The sequence below is a fragment of the Leptodactylus fuscus genome, chromosome 8 (genome assembly GCF_031893055.1).
Source record: "Leptodactylus fuscus isolate aLepFus1 chromosome 8, aLepFus1.hap2, whole genome shotgun sequence".
In the NCBI taxonomy this organism is placed as follows: Eukaryota; Metazoa; Chordata; class Amphibia; order Anura; family Leptodactylidae; genus Leptodactylus; species Leptodactylus fuscus.
Window position 1 is genome coordinate 78,984,189 of NC_134272.1, and position 17,118 is coordinate 79,001,306.

A 17,118-nucleotide genomic window follows, 5' to 3' on the forward strand; every position below is an offset into this window, starting at 1 on the left:
GCACAAGACCGCCTAAGGAATATGGGTAAATATACATTTTTGCTAAAATATGTAATTTAGAAAGTAAGTGGTGGGAAGGTGTTTAGTTTAGTGTAGAAATTGCATTTTATACCGGACAACCCCTTTAAAGATGCTATACAGGATCATAAAAAAACATGGCTGCTCACGTTATTGGTCACATGACCATGGTACAGCGCAGTCCCTGATGTCCTATGATGTCACGTCCTGAGAAGAAGCCATGTTCACTAATCTTGCAGAACCCCTTTAAAATTGCTGGAAAGCGAGGAGGTTGGGAAGATGTAAATTTGACTTTAATATTGCACTAAAGCTATCTGGATTTGGCAGGAAATGCTGTCTAGTATTTCAACCCATAATATCACTATTACTACCGCTAAAAAGAGCGTTCATCTCTGCCCTGAATAAATCCTGAAGTCGAAATCCAGACACCACCTGCTTCCTTGCATTTAGTGAAAAAAGACTCGGAGGAGATGAGAAACTCCAGGTTAATGAGATTATCATCACTCATTCCTGATATCTTAATCTGCACCATCAGGCCTTCACTGAGCACATGATTTGATTCATTCCCAAAGTCTGAACTTTTTTGCTTCTGTACACCAAATAAAATCATTGGTGTGCACATGACTGAGATACCAAATCCTACTCAAATATCAGAAGCAGACCAGGGACAGAAATACGTAAAAAAAAATCCCATTTATTCATTACGGCATCAGGAAATGTTCATTTTCATTGCAAATAGGATTATTAAATTGGGTTCAAACTTTCAGCCATATTGTCGTGGACTGACACAGGGAGTCAAGGTGATTGCAGATGGACGGATTGCACCCTGCACCCTTTCTGCAATGCTGTGCCATACATGGAATATTGGAGGAGGCAAAAAATGGCTGTATATGGTTCATAACACATTTATCAAAGGGTGTTACCAGTACCAGCATATCACCCCAGCCCTGCAGATAGATAGGTTAGTGTCACCAGAACCAGCATATCACCCCAGCCCTGCAGATAGATAGGTTAGTGTCACCAGAACCAGCATATCACCCCAGCCCTGCAGATAGATAGGTTACTGTCACCAGAGCCAGCATATCACCCCAGCTCTGCAGATAAATAGGATACTGTCACCAGAACCAGCATATCACCCCAGCTCTGCAGATAGACAGGTTAGTGTCACCAGAACCAGCATATCACCCCAGCCCTGCAGATAGATAGGTTAGTGTCACCAGAGCCAGCATATCACCCCAGCTCTGCAGATAGATAGGTTACTGTCACCAGAACCAGCATATCACCCCAGCCCTGCAGATAGATAGGTTACTGTCACCAGAACCAACATATCACCCCAGCCCTGCAGATAGATAGGTTACTGTCACCAGAACCAGTATATCACCCCAGCCCTGCAGATAGATAGGTTACTGTCACCAGAACCAGCATATCACCCCAGCCCTGCAGATAGATAGGTTAGTGTCACCAGAACCAGCATATCACCCCAGCCCTGCAGATAAATAGGTTAGTGTCACCAGAACCAGCATATCACCCCAGCCCTGCAGATAGATAGGTTAGTGTCACCAGAACCAGCATATCACCCCAGCCCTGCAGATAGATAGGTTAGTGTCACCAGAACCAGCATATCACCCCAGCCCTGCAGATAAATAGGTTAGTGTCACCAGAACCAGCATATCACCCCAGCTCTGCAGATAAATAGGCTACTGTCACCAGAACCAGCATATCACCCCAGCCCTGCAGATAGATAGGTTACTGTCACCAGAACCAGCATATCACCCCAGTCCTGCAGATAGATAGGTTAGTGTCACCAGAACCAGCATATCACCCCAGCTCTGCAGATAGACAGGTTAGTGTCCAGTATATCCATCTGCAAAGCTGGGTGATATGCTGCTAGAATAATTATCCATCTCTCTATAATTTCCAAAATAATAGAAAAGACTACAATTATACAGTCAGAAAAAGCTATGTTCTCCTTCATTATAGCTGCGTGACAGAAAGTGTCTGCTCTTCAGTAATTAGTGACAGAAGTTTTTGTTTCCCCCTGTGGAGGACCTGTGTGGTACAGTCCATCATACAGGAAGTCAGGGACATCTGCATCAAAAGCATTTTCTCATCTTCCTCTCTCACCAGTTTTCCTGCTGTTTCTTCCTACTTCTCACTTCCTGAATTCTTCAACAAGCTGTTGGGCAGCCTTGAATGTTTTATGGACAGGACACTATGAAGAATCTCATCAGATGTAGACATTGCCTTAAACCATGAGAGACTATTTATTATGAATACTAGAAATCTAATGTAAACGCAGATCAAATAATATACACAGTAAATATATATTACATTACACAGGGTTGAAGAACACTTAAATGCAGCTGTTGTGCAATAAAAACGCTTTCAGAAATGTGAGGGTAAATAGTTTGTTTTACGAAGTGAACTTTTGCACGTAACTGCGCCTCCAGATTATGTCTATATTATACGTAGATCGTATAATATCGTATATTATATCGTAGATATCTATATATCATACACTTGTGCATGTCCAGATGTTATTTGGAACATATAGCGTTGACTTCATCTCTTACCCAGGACATACAGTAAATGCACCAAGTGGTTGAACTGCAGGGTCAGGTCTCGACATTCTCCTAGGCCTTGTTTTGCTGCTTAGAAAGCCTCTATTATATACCATTGGTCATAAAGAAGTCCATTCCCGGACAAACAAACCTAAAATGTATGAAACTAAATACATAATCAAAATTTTTACCTCTGACAACTAACAATTCTGCGCAGCTCTTAATATCGATCTTAAGACTACAATTTAATCCAGGGTTCTAAAATAACGGTCTAAATGGCTCCATTTGTATCTGCGTGTAATGTATTATACCACTTGCTGAATATGTATGGACCTGATGTATTATACACATAGCAGACAATTCAATTTAACCATTTCATGCATTGTATTCTTCTGCTGCAAACCAGCGGCTCCTGGGCTTCGTGATTCCGCAGCCACTTTCTTCATAAAGTCATCGGAACAAATGGTTTCTGAAAAAATATAAGAAGGCAGATTTTATTTGGAATCAGATAAGATGAGAGGGTAGAGATAGACGGGGGCAAAGATGGCGTAGTATGGGACAAGAGGGGAGGGTCAGAAGCACAGTGAGTGGAAGATGGTGTCCATAGATGGTGGCAACCACCCTAGAGGGTTGAGTTGGAAACAGAGCAATGAAGACCAGTGGCCATGGGCCAAGATGACCAGTGAACAGGAGAATATGGAAAGCCATAGCTCCCCATGCCAGAGACTGATGATGAGGCTGCACAATGGCACCAGTGGAGTGAGGCTCCTTGGAACACAATAAACTGGTGCGGTACAGCAGGAGCAACAAGTAGCAAGCTGGGGAGGGAGCATCCAGGGCATGGGCTCCAGGTGATCGTTGTTAAGAGGGGGCACCAACAGACCACTTTTATGTAGTTCGATACAAAGTTAAGAAAGTGAAATAAAACTTTTCCCCGGGTGACAGAAAGCATAGCTACAGTTCTGAAGAAGGACACCTTTAGGACACCCACTATATGTGGGCATTATTACCGTGCAAAGCTCCATTTAGGTACAATTATAGAGTTCGGCATACGCCTTTAGGCACTCTTACTGTGTAGGGGACTATTTTTGTTTGAGGTACAACGTGGGGCACTATCTTCTTGGCCTGACTATTTTGGGGCACACTGTGTATCTGCTGGTGTTGTTAGGTCTCTATTTACTTATGAAGTACAGCAGATACAACAGTTATGGTAGCGGTACAGCTTAGGAGTTTGCATGGCAGGTGAAGAATACTGCACAAGGAACGAGCCAAATCTATCTTTGCAGCAAACTTCAAACTGAGTCAAGGACAGGAGAGGCTGTCATGGTGGTCTGGACCAGGTGGAGAAGAAAAGGGAAAGTGAATTCTGTGACTTGCAAGACAGTTTTCCCCATGACTATGTCTAAAATCTTTACCCTTAAATATATAGAGTTGCTCTTACCATGTGAAATTTGGGAATGAGATTGTTTAGCATCTGCTAGCTGTGCGCAGATGTGAATATTTGCCCGTTTTCCCTTTAAGGCAACAATAGGTATCTTCTGATTCTTAATTATTGTGTTCTCTATGAAAAAAATCAGTCTAGAGAAATATATTTCTTCCCAGTCTTATTTTCATTCATCTGTGTGCAGAATTAGAAGAACCGAACAGACAGATCGCTGGCGTGAAATCATCAGCATAAAATAAGCTATAACCCGCACCGCCATGCCATTTTTCTTTAATATGTGATTCATAGAGGCAGTGTACTCATTCTATATTACTGGCAGTAATGCAGGCCTGGGTACTACTGATAGGGAATGTTTTGCATTGTATTGTTTGCTTTTGGGTGCATAAGTCTATATCATGTCTGGTTAGGCAAGAGTATGTCCAAGATGGGCTTCTGAATGAAGCCTCGGAGAAGATTGAAGGCGCATGGAACAATGCTCGGCAGATGTAATAATTAACTTTATAGATTTTATTAGCTTTTTCTATTGCAGTATGTAAGTAGTGAATAGAGTGAGACCCCATGCATAATACATGAGTGCCACACTAAGTGTACGAATTGTGTTGTCATATTTTAAAGGTTGATCAAGTTTCACGCGCTTGGCAGCTCTTTAGAGTCGCAAAACTCGTGTAAAGTAAACTGTGATATAGAATGGCAGATGAATGACAAGCTAGAGAACCTGACGGTGTTTCTGCAAGAGATATTTGGGCTACTTTATTAAAAGATTTGTTTTTAGTAAAAGATGAGTAAACTGGTTTGTTACAAATTCTCACAAAAATTGGGGTTTGGCTGATCCAAAAATTTCAAGGTTCAACAACTAGAAATTATTATTATATTCAGAGTGTAATAAGTGGAGAACCAGGGGAGGTTCAGAATAATCATCCCTGATACTCACCTCTCCTGAGTCCTTTTGCAGCCTCCTGGATAGAGTGCTCTGATGTCATAACGCTTTGACACAGGGCCCGTGACATCACAGGAGGATGAAAGAGGCCAGAAGAGGGCCAAAGATGACTGAAGACATCAACAGTGGAGTCCCAGAAGCTGTGAGAGACCCCAGGGGAGGTGAATCAGGTGAGTATACTCCAGGTCCAGGTCGTGGGTCTGCATATACATATTTGTTTATCATGTTCCTTTAATACTACTTTGAGGGAGTCTGTAAGCCCAAAATTTCTCTCAAACCAATAATAGGGGACTTTAATAGGAGTAGAAACATATATTTATGACCACAATACAGAGATTTTATGGATATGCAAACCATCCTGCAAGTGCAACAAGGGCGGAGTCTGATTTACCTACGGACCTCTGTGACACAGTCTGAAAGAGTTAGTCATGACTAAAGGGGCAGCATTGGGGTTCACTTCCAGAAGAGAGTCAAAGTACTTGTAGCCGCTTGTAGGTAAATCTGGTAAATCATGCTCCGCCCCCAGTGCACTTGAGGTTTATTTAGATATCCATATAAAGATGATTATGTCTGCGTTGCATCACCAGTTTTTGGCCACAAGGATATGTTTCTAGACCTAGTAGGCCCCCTACATGCCACTGTTATTGGTTTGGTAGACATTTTGGACCTGACAGACTCCCTTTAACCAAAATGAAATAAGCAACAGCATAAAATATGGGCTTACCTTTAATCTGTGTTACATTTCACAGAGATTATGAATATGACGTCTTCACTTCAGTTATCTTCATCTTCCTCACTATAAGGTAAGAAATTCAGTTTATTGTAGACAATGAGATCTACAGAAGTGATCTATAACAAGGCAGGCTCAATGGGGCCAAAAAGACGTCAAATACATACACGATGATGCAACACAGCCAGCGAGGCAACTGTACCATCAATATCACACACATATGTTGTAGCACAAGAGCGTAACATACAATATGGCCGATAACCCTACATTCTACATTACACACTGCACTATACCCACCTGTCAATCAAAGAGTAATGAAATGGGTGGCGGGCATGCGAGACTAGAACTCCACATGAGAGATCCTGTGAATGGTGGGGGGCTCATCACTCAGACCCCCCCCCCCAGTCATACACTTATCCTTACTTTCCAACATGTCAGTCACCTCTGATGTTCATTTTCTTGGATGCAGGTCACAGCTCCATTGTGGACATCATTGGCACATATACCACCAATATACAATGACTCTTAGCTGGATAGATGCAGGAGTGTACTACAGGACCCAGGACACTTGTCTGATCTTCTTGGAGTTTGGGAGGTAACCCCCTTTTTTCCAGAAGTTGGCAGGTATGTATTTATCACCGTCCATTTGGATAAGTAGGCAGGGTCATGGATAAACCTTGCAGGTAGGGTTGAGCGATCGGGATCCCGATCGGCGATCAAGCAAATTTCACGATCGCGATCGGGGTCGGGATTGGCTGGAAAATGATCGGAAATTGGATTTTAAAATCGATCCTGAAATCTCAAGATCGGCTCAACCCTACTTGCAGGACAACATGACAACAGAGAGTTGGCCTTCACATCTAACACATAAGCAGCTGCTTTCGAGTTCATTTTATATGACACTTTAGCATAAGTTAATCACAAAGCGGTAACATGGTCATGGGGGATGGGATGTGATATCCATGGATTATAATAAAAATCTAAGATAAATAGCTGCAGTTTGATCCACCGCTCAGAATTAGCTCTCAAATAGCATTTAACGTCGACGTCCTGCGGAGATCAAATGGTGGATTTACCTTGTTTGAAATTGGGCCTTTTGCATAATCTCAGAGTAGAAGTAGAGCAGAAAGCCTCTCCTGCCTCGTAAGATGTTGGATCTAGGATGGACATTTGCACATAAAGGCTTATTTAGTGTAATTAGAATATAGGGAGGGAATTCCAGCAATCCTTCACCTGGATGTATTTTAAGCACATGGTCCTAAATGCTTCAAGCAACAGTAAGAACCACCGAGCTGGTATACCTCAAATAATATGCAACAGTAAGAACTACCGAGTTGTCATAGGGAGAACCCAACATATCACCTCTACTATGCAATGGCAGGGCCTTGGTTGCTCCAAATAACTCTTTTGCATAGTGACAAAAATAGTGATATCAACAATGGAGAAACTGACTCTCAAGTGTGAAACTCAGTTTGATTCAGGTGACACTAACCTATCTATCTGCAGGGCTGGGGTGATATGCTGGCTCTGGTGACACTAACCTATCTATCTGCAGGGCTGGGGTGATATGCTGGTTCTGGTGACACTAACCTATCTATCTGCAGGGCTGGGGTGATATGCTGGTTCTGGTGACACTAACCTATCTATCTGCAGGGCTGGGGTGATATGCTGGTTCTGGTGACACTAACCTGTCTATCTGCAGAGCTGGGGTGATATGCTGGTTCTGGTGACTCTAACCTATCTATCTGCAGGGCTGGGGTGATATGCTGGTTCTGGTGACACTAACCTATCTATCTGCAGGGCTGGGGTGCTATGCTGGTTCTGGTGACACTAACCTATCTATCTGCAGGACTGGGGTGATATGCTGGTTCTGGTGACACTAACCTATCTATATGCAGGGCTGGGGTGATATGCTGGTTCTGGTGACACTAACCTATCTATCTGCAGGACTGGGGTGATATGCTGGTTCTGGTGACACTAACCTATCTATATGCAGGGCTGGGGTGATATGCTGGTTCTGGTGACACTAACCTATCTATCTGCAGGGCTGGGGTGATATGCTGGTTCTGGTGACAGTAACCTATCTATCTGCAGGGCTGGGGTGATATGCTGGTTCTGGTGACACTAACCTATCTATCTGCAGGGCTGGGGTGATATGCTGGTTCTGGTGACACTAACCTATCTATCTGCAGGGCTGGGGTGATATGCTGGTTCTGGTGACACTAACCTATCTATCTGCAGGGCTGGGGTGATATGCTGGTTCTGGTGACACTAACCTATCTATCTGCAGGGCTGGGGTGATATGCTGGTTCTGGTGACAGTAACCTATCTATCTGCAGGGCTGGAGTGATATGCTGGTTCTGGTGACACTAACCTATCTATCGGCAGGTCTGGGGTGATATGCTGGGTCTGGTGACAGTAACCTATCTATCTGAAGGGCTGGGGTGATATACTGGTTCTGGTGACACTAACCTATCTATCTGCAGGGCTGGGGTGATATGCTGGTTCTGGTGACACTAACCTATCTATCTGCAGGGCTGGGGTGATATGCTGGGTCTGGTGACACTAACCTATCTATCTGAAGGGCTGGGGTGATATACTGGTTCTGGTGACACTAACCTATCTATCTGCTGGGCTGGGGTGATATGCTGGGTCTGGTGACAGTAACCTATCTATCTGAAGGGCTGGGGTGATATACTGGTTCTGGTGACACTAACCTATCTATCTGCAGGGCTGGGGTGATATGCTGGTTCTGGTGACAGTAACCTATCTATCTGCAGGGCTGGGGTGATATGCTGGTTCTGGTGACAGTAACCTATCTATCTTCAGGTCTGGGGTGATATGCTGGTTCTGGTGACAGTAACCTATCTATCTGCAGGGCTGGGGTGATATGCTGGTTCTGGTGACACTAACCTATCTATCTTCAGGTCTGGGGTGATATTCTGGTTCTGGTGACTGTAACCTATCTATCTGCAGGGCTGGGGTGATATGCTGGGTCTGGTGACAGTAACCTATCTATCTGTAGGGCTGGGGTGATATGCTGGTTCTGGTGACTGTAACCTATCTATCTGCAGGGCTGGGGTGATATGCTGGTTCTGGTGACTGTAACCTATCTATCTGCAGGGCTGGGGTGATATGCTGGGTCTGGTGACACTAACCTATCTATCTGCAGGGCTGGGGTGATATGCTTGTTCTGGTGACACTAACCTATCTATCGGCAGGACTGGGGTGATATGCTGGTTCTAGTGACTCTTAACCATCTATCTGTATGACTGGGGTGATATACTGGCTTATAGGTGACATTAACCTATCTATTTGTGGTGCTGCATTCTTGTGACAGGCTCCCATCACAGGGGTTCAGAACCAGTACTTGGTCCCTTAGATGCCCTACCTCTTCCCTCTTCTCTTGTCTTCACAGTAGGGATCGGTTTTACTATATATTGATGTGCACAGCCTTCGGATATCTTACAGGACACGAGCAGTGAACACAGGAGGGAAGGAAGGAGGCGCAGCGACTCAGGGGCCGGGTGCTGGTTCCGATCATGAACCCTGAAGTTGCAACCAGCCTGAAATCCCATGGGAAGTATTGAAACCCTATAACAGTCCCTAGAGTAGGCTTCTGCTACAAGTTTGGGTTAAATGACCCTCCAAACGAGCCTTACAAAATGTTGGCATACAGAAATGGCGCAGTCCATTAATAATTCTATTTTCTATATTTCCAGTACTCGGGGTAGTCTATGGGAACCATCATTAGGATCTGAAACCCTGAATATCCGCAGATTGTTAGCAGCAGATTAATAATCTATTCATTGCACTGTCCTAAACAAGAAGGTATCTTTTTGAAGCGGCGTTTGTTTGAACATTCCTTCATTATAACGCAGATGTAATATCAATATCTTTAGACCCTCATTAATTTTTCAGAGAAGTGATTAGCATTTTAAGGCAAACAAGGTGTAGATTGTTAGTGGGACACGACCCCGCTGTCATAGAATTATATCCATGATTAATGATCGCTGGAGCCGCCGAGCTAAAACTTTGAGTGATTATGAATAGATTATTAGCCAGATAAGAAAAAAACTGAATCGAGGAGATGGAATCACAGCTGGTGCCTAAATGATCGGTTTTGATAGCTCGTCATCCTTCTAGAAAAGCGGCAAAAATAGACGGAAAGAAAGAAAATACTTCAAATTTATCTACACAAAATATCGCGGCCAAAGACGGAAAACCGATCAGATGAAAGTATGTTAATGCGGAGGTCGCATTCTTTCCCAAATATGAAGATAGTCAGGTGGCCATTGTGCTTTTAATTTGATTTCCCCAGGGGGCCATCTTGATGTAATTCACATTCCGCAGACCCAATCTTCTCTGCTCTTTATTTGGGGTTGACAGTGATGAGAATGGGAAATTAGAACAGATCGGCAGCCAGAAAAAAAAAATGTTCTTCTACAGTGTTTCCCTTTGATAAGTGCTGGGATACGTGTGATACGGAGTCCACAAAGGTTTAAGGGAAAGGCTATTGTAAAGTCATTGACAGGCAGTGTCACAATATACACCCCCGTTACTGTGGCGTTCCCATCTCTATTACAGTAGAGATAAATTTTGATGTAAGAATTGTGTGCATCTAGATACAATAGGGGATAAATCATCAATATCTGATTGGTGGAGGTTCAGTACTTGACACCCCCACTGATCAGCTGTTCTCTGCTGCACTGGAACTATACAGTGGACACAGTTGGGAGAAGATGGCTCTGTCCACTGTGTAATGGCAGTGCTGGAGTACTGCAGCTTAGCTCCCATTCGCATGTACATGTACAGTAATTCGGAATGGTCACTCTGTCCACTGCGCAGAAAAGTGGGGACCTGGACTGATAAGTTGACTGGGGGTGGCATTTTTGCTTACCTAAGCCAGTCCAGGACAAGCTGTCCTGGACTGGCTTAGCGTCACCGTCTCGGCAGCCTGGCACGGGAAGCGAGCAGTGGATTGGGGAGGCCCTGTGGATGCAGCGCTGCTCCAGCGGCCTCCCCTCATGCTCAGGCAGAGAGCAGGTCCTCTCCCTGCCTGCTCTCTGCCTGCTAATGCCGCTCCGCCACACCCCCTCCGCTCCGCCCCCTCCTTTGGGACGGGGGGGGGCAGCTTTCTGTCGTCCGCCTCGGGCAGCAAAAAAAGGTAGGTTCACCTCTGGTCATCTCCCATACATTATTAACTAAGGGAGCGTTCACAACTCCTGTTAGTAGTATTGGTTGCTAGCATCCTTACAAAAACTTACAGATTAAATCTGTTAAACATCCCATTGATTTCAATGGAATTTGATCTGTTGTCTGTTAGTGTCTATTTTCCCCAAATTGGCACATATTCTTCATCAAACAGTCAAAGCCGTCTCCCCCCAGCTTGCTGAATAGGACACCATGAAGTATCACAATATACACTTTGCCTTTATCGTGTGAGGTTAGTTATTATGATTACTAGAAATCTGATATAAATGAGGATCAAATAATACGCACAGTAAATGTATATTACATTACACAGGTTCATATAGAAGTCTTACCATGCTTCTAGAGAAGGGACTCAGTGATGTTTTTGTGTTAACATAGAGAGATAACAGATCTGGCTTTATCAGCGAATTGATTGTCCTGTGAGCAGAACTGTAGATAACAATGAGAGCTCAACTGAACTGCCCATCCCCCTCCCAAGAGAGCAGTGACCAACACCAGTTGTCCTATCTTATCAGACAAGTTTTTTTTCTGCACACGGTCAAAAAGTAGAGCAAAAAACAACAACCAAAAACCAACAGTATAAAAAGGGACAATAATGGACACTAATTAAATGGATCAGTTTAAAAAAAATAATCCAGTCACATCAGCTAGTGCTTGTTAATTTCCGTTATTAGAGATGAGCGAGTAGTATTCGATCAAATACCTCCCCTGCATAGTTATTGGTGTAAAAAAGTGGCAGGGAAGGTGGGAGGGGCATCAGATTTTTACTGCGTTTACCGCATGGTATTCGGCCGATTGCACCAATAACTATGCAGGGGAGGTATTCGATCGAATAGTACTCGCTCATCTCTGTCCGTTATAATAGGCGCCTGTTTTTTTATTTTTATTAATAGACCCTATCAGAACAGACATCCAATAGTAGTGTGAACATCCCCCTAAGACATTACTACATCTGGATTATTTAAAGTGTACCTTCCAATCTAAAACAACGTATCATAAATGAATAGTACAGATGAATATAAGAAACCTTGTAATATATCTTATCAAAGAAATATGCTTCTCTCTCTACTTATCAGACTGTTACTTTTTACATAGAAGGCTAGGGAGAGGGGGAGGGGAGGAGGCTACCGTAAAAGATAAATAACTTCAGCTGCTACAATCTGCTATACTCTAAACACTGCTATATCTTCAAGATGAAACTCTATGACTGAACATAATGAAGTAATAAGTCAATTAACATCTTACTCTTTCTCCTCCCCTCTCTGTAGAGTTTTGTGTAGGAAGTGAAACTGGAGATGAACTTTATATAAGTAAATAGTTTGAGTGAAGATAGGAGGCAGAATGATAAGAGGAGAAGAAAGCAGATTTCTTTAATAAGATATGTTACAAAGTATATTATATTCACCTATACTATTCAGTTATGAAACGTTGACTTATAACTGGAGGTTCACATCAAGGGTTTGTTCACACATAGGAATTTGGCACCTATTTTGAAATGGATTCCTCATCAAAATCTGGGCCAAATTCCACCCTGAATTTGGCTTCCGCTGAATTCAATGGGTGGCTGAGATCAAAAAACAGGACCGTGAAAAAAATAAACAATCTTACCGTGGATTCTGCAGAACCTATGGCGTAAGACATTCGGATGCTTAGGCCCCATTTATCTGTGGCTAATCCGTGGATGAAGGTTTCGACAGAAAATTGAAACTCTGATTTGATTTTCTGTTATTGGAAGCCAAAGGGACAGAAGATGGAACTGAATCTAAGGTGAAAGTCGTCTTGATTTTCCACCGTCTGAGCATTCCCTTAGGCTTATCTTTAAGTTGTTACATTGTTGCTATTACTTCCCAGGATAAAACCTTGAACTATCCCAAAAACATCCAGATTCCACAGAAAGCTGATTAGGGGACGGTGGTAAAACAAGACGTTCCTCCACTAGTACTTGAGTGTCCCATAATTCACCAGAGAATAATATGTGAAGGTCATTCACTTATTTATGGAAACAAATTAAATTATGCCACAAATAAGTTTCTTCAGAGCAGAAAACTGCTAAGTAATTTATTCGCAAATGACTGTTATAAAATTCTCACACTCTACAAATCAAATTCCGCTACATCACACCAAGCTCGGAGCCATGCGCTCAGATGATTAACGTCAAAACAAATGATTTGCAATGAAAGTTGGATTTCCTCAGATTGTTACAGCCTACAGACATTCTCAGAGTTCTCGAGAAGCAGTGGAAGACATGAATTTTTACTTCAATTTTCAGAAGCTGTGTGAAGGCGACTGGCTTATGGCACGAAAATGGCTCCGAGACCAGAGTGACTAAACTCTGCATCTTAACAATAAACAGGAATTGTAATGTGAGGCCATTTACATTTCTGCAGATAATGTATAATGGATTGTGAAAAGTCTTTCTTAGGGGTAGAGCATGGCCTAGTGATATTTGATCTCGGTGGAGTCTCAATGTCATTGCGCCTTTTACGGTTGAGGAGGATGAAGAAATTTAGGCCAGATGATCTGAGGTAATTACTGCAATACAAACCATTGACTTGACTTAGTCTTGAGGGATCTTGGTCTTTTCAGAACTTCACTTGGTTACGTTAGATCACTACTGATCACCATTGTGCTTGAGAAATTGAGAACGACTCATTTACGTATTTTTGTTCATTAGTACAGTGTAGCATCAAGTTAATGGAGTATAGTCATCTGGACAAGTTATAGTCTATCCTTAGGATAAGAGATATCTTGCAGATTGGTGGGAGTCCAACCACTCAGACCCATACGGATGAGGAGAATGGGAGCGCTTTGTCTTCCATTCTGAACGGAGTGGTGGTTACATTGTAGCAGGCTCCATTCTATTAATGGGAGTCCTGGAGATTGCTTCGGCTAACTCCATGTAGAACAGGGGCAAAACTCTCCCTTTCTCTTGATCAGTGGAGGTTTTAGTGCACGGACGCCCCACCGATCTGTAGGTTATCCCCCATTCTGTGGATAGGGATATTTTGTTAATACAGGACTACCCTTTTAACTCCTGATTCCAGTTTTCACCACCATGTTACCTTGGCGGAATCCTTGAACAGTTTTTTTTCAATCCCAAGGAGCCCCCTACTCTCATTTCTAGCTCAGAAAGCTGGGTATTGATAAGGGCAAACCAATCTGTATATATATATATATATATATATATATATATATATATATATATATTTCCTGAAAAAGGAACTGGTTCCTTTATAGCTGCCATTCCTACTTCAGGGTGACAGATCTTGTTCATGGCATGTCTTGGGGAACCCCTAACCAAATTCCAAGAAAAACAGGGAACTCTGGTTGGGAAATACAATCTTAGAACCATTTGAATCAGGTCCAGAGGTTTAATGTGAAGCTCATGTGCCCAATGCAACAGGGACTCTACAGATTGCTTATAATAATGATGTCTTCTTCTGCGGTCGAGGAGCCTTTCCGCCCCCTTAGGATCATGGTCTATGATTGTTACCTCTGTGCCCATATATTTATACACAATATTCCGGGATGCAGGAACATAGAGCCGGTGCAACACTAGCAACTGGAGTATTACACATTATTAACCCTTCCACTGCCCTCCTCTGGAATCTTAGCATTAATACTTTCACTCTTCTATACCACCAGGGATATTGAAATTAACCCCTTCACTTCGCTAGACCACATGGTACATTAACATTGCCCTTTCACTGCCTTAGGCTCCTGCACCGAAGGTTATTGTCTGCATCCCTGGGTGTCTAAGCAGGGCCCATGGGCCTTTTGACTCATGACTGAGTAGTCATATTTAGCTCTTGCCCTGGTAGCACAAAAAGTGACTACAGCAGCAGTGTGTTGCCATGATGTCACACTTTTCAGCATCAGCAGTATAAACGTATAGCAAAATCTTTGGAATAAGCCAGACAGGAGCAGACATTTGTATATTGAGAGTTCTCTGCTCCATTTTAGATGCTTCCTCCTCCATTTGGACCAAAAAGCAGAAAGCATTAGCTTAAAGGGAACAGAGCGCTCCCTGTATGATGTGCAGAGGGCAAAGCAGGAAGTCTGCAAGGTACGATTTTAGCCAATGGCTGCAGAGCAGGAAGTGATGTCAGAGAGGGGGCGTTGTTTGGCTAAAATCTACTTTATAACCCAAGTAACAATAGTTATTCCTGCTGTGAGAAGATCCTAGAGAGTTCAGTCCGGGACCTATGTGTACAAGTAAGTCACCTAGAGTTACCCCAACAAGGAATAGTCTATACCAAATGGTTAGTTGTGTAGAAAGGATAAACGCTAACGTGAATTTGGTCGGTGTGTGATAAACATTTTGAAAAAAACCCCCCAAAAACAGCAGGTTGAATTATTTCTGAAATGTTCGTGTTTTTCCATTTCTTGTAACTCTGACAGATTTTCGGTAAAGCAAGAACCCCTATATGGGTTAAACACTACTTGTCGTGAATCAGAAGTAAATGGCTGTACAGAATCGAGGCGCTGCCGCCACGACAGTCCATTATTTATAAAGTTGGTAAAGCTTCTCCCATGGCTGTAATAGCTTTTTATTTAATTCAGTAGGTAATAAACAGGAGAGACACAATGGAGACACGACGGAGCTGCTCCCAGTTACTTCGCATATACCGGTTTTCTAAAGATGACTTTTGTAAATCAAAAGGACCGTGTGCGGGAATCAGCATGTCAGCGAGAAGCGCCATTTATGTGTCTGAAAGGAGCTTCGCTTTTTAGAACTTCACTAATACATCAAAATTCATAACAAAAATATGATGGTAATATGGTAGAAAAGCAGATGAGACCGGGCTCCGAATGACGTCCAAGGCTTGTCGACCTCCAAGGTAACGCCATGTTGTTTTAATGCCTTGAAGAGAGCCTACCACCGCCAAAATCCTTTTTATACCCCTTATATGCTGGTACGGAGGTCAGAGACTTAGTGAAAAGATCTTTCTAGTGTCAAAATGCACCCCTGCTTCCATAAATATCAACTTCAGGTCGGTGGCATGTGATCGTGTGCTCGCCGTGATTGAACGGGGATCGGCCCACACACGGGTCCGTGTCATTCACAATTGTGTGCGCGGGCTGATAGAACCGAATGGCTCAGTGTGCTATCCAGTATAATCCCAGATAGCACACTGACCAACGCCATAGTCATCTGCAAGGGGCCTTAATCTGTGTGGAAATAAGCTGATCAGGTCATGGTGGCATCTGGAAGCATAGCCATTTTCACTTGTGGTTTCATTGGGACCTGTCAATCTTTATGTTACGAGACAGCACGCAGTGGCTACCACATGTGAAAATAGGTGCCACGGCACAGTCACCCCAGATCACCTGCATAGTAGTGGTTTAGAAGAAGCTTTTATGGTGGTAGACAACACAATTCTGCCCTTAAAGCAAATCTAAAGCTAACCTTTCAATGTACAGTGTATGGACATGAGCAATAACAGCATTTCTGATCATTATAAGATTTGTATTCTGCAGTTTTCCCCTTTGGAGGTCACATATCTAATTCTTTGCTCAGTTCTCCCTGAACTTGTAGGAGAAGACTAGCTGCCATGATGTCTCCCATACATTGCACGCAGAACATAGAGGAGAATTTGCTCATCTGTCACTTGATCATGGAGGACATATATAGAGAGATAGTGACCTGTACTGATGTGATTACATCACTTGGGATAAGACAGGAACTTGTTATTCCTCTTCAGAAGGTTCTGCCTTTCCCTGTGTTCTTCCTTGGCTCCTGCTCACTCGATCTCTTCCCCTCTTCACAAACATCTAATGTAAACTATAATATGACCCCCCTGTCAACCCCAGTCCCATCATGCTCTACCAAGATGGACTAACCAAGGATTTCAGAGCAAATGTTTGTTTAGGAAGGAGGAAGAAGAAACAGAGCAGGACAGAGGAGTGGAGAAAGAAGCATTTTTTTATTGATTTATGAAAAATCTAGTCCAATGTTGTTCCGATGTACTTGCAACGTTAGATAAAAATGAGCGACTATTGAAGAACCATATAGATTTTCACCTATATTTTTTATAGCATTTAATGGGGTTGTTTTTTAAGGGACAGATTTTCTATTAATTTTTTTTTTAAGTTTAAATATATATGATTTTTTTAATGGTCAGAATGTGCAAAAAATGTTATTTCACAATGTTTTGAATTTATTTCAATAGTTTACCATAAATTACAAAATAAGTGTATTGTACGTGCCGTT

General features: G+C 42.8%; 1 protein-coding gene across 1 annotated transcript in view; it reads right to left on the minus strand.

Moving 5' to 3' along the window:
• Window positions 1–692: 692 nt before the first annotated feature.
• Window positions 693–17,118, minus strand: part of GPD2 (glycerol-3-phosphate dehydrogenase 2) — a 135,944-nt gene continuing 119,518 nt past the window's right edge. The window contains exons 18-19 of the mRNA XM_075284482.1: window positions 5,685–5,756; window positions 693–3,048 (exon numbers count right to left, since the gene is read on the minus strand). Coding sequence (XP_075140583.1) covers window positions 5,735–5,756 — 22 coding nt within the window. The 3' untranslated portion in view covers window positions 693–3,048; window positions 5,685–5,734. The remainder of the gene's footprint in view (window positions 3,049–5,684; window positions 5,757–17,118) is intronic.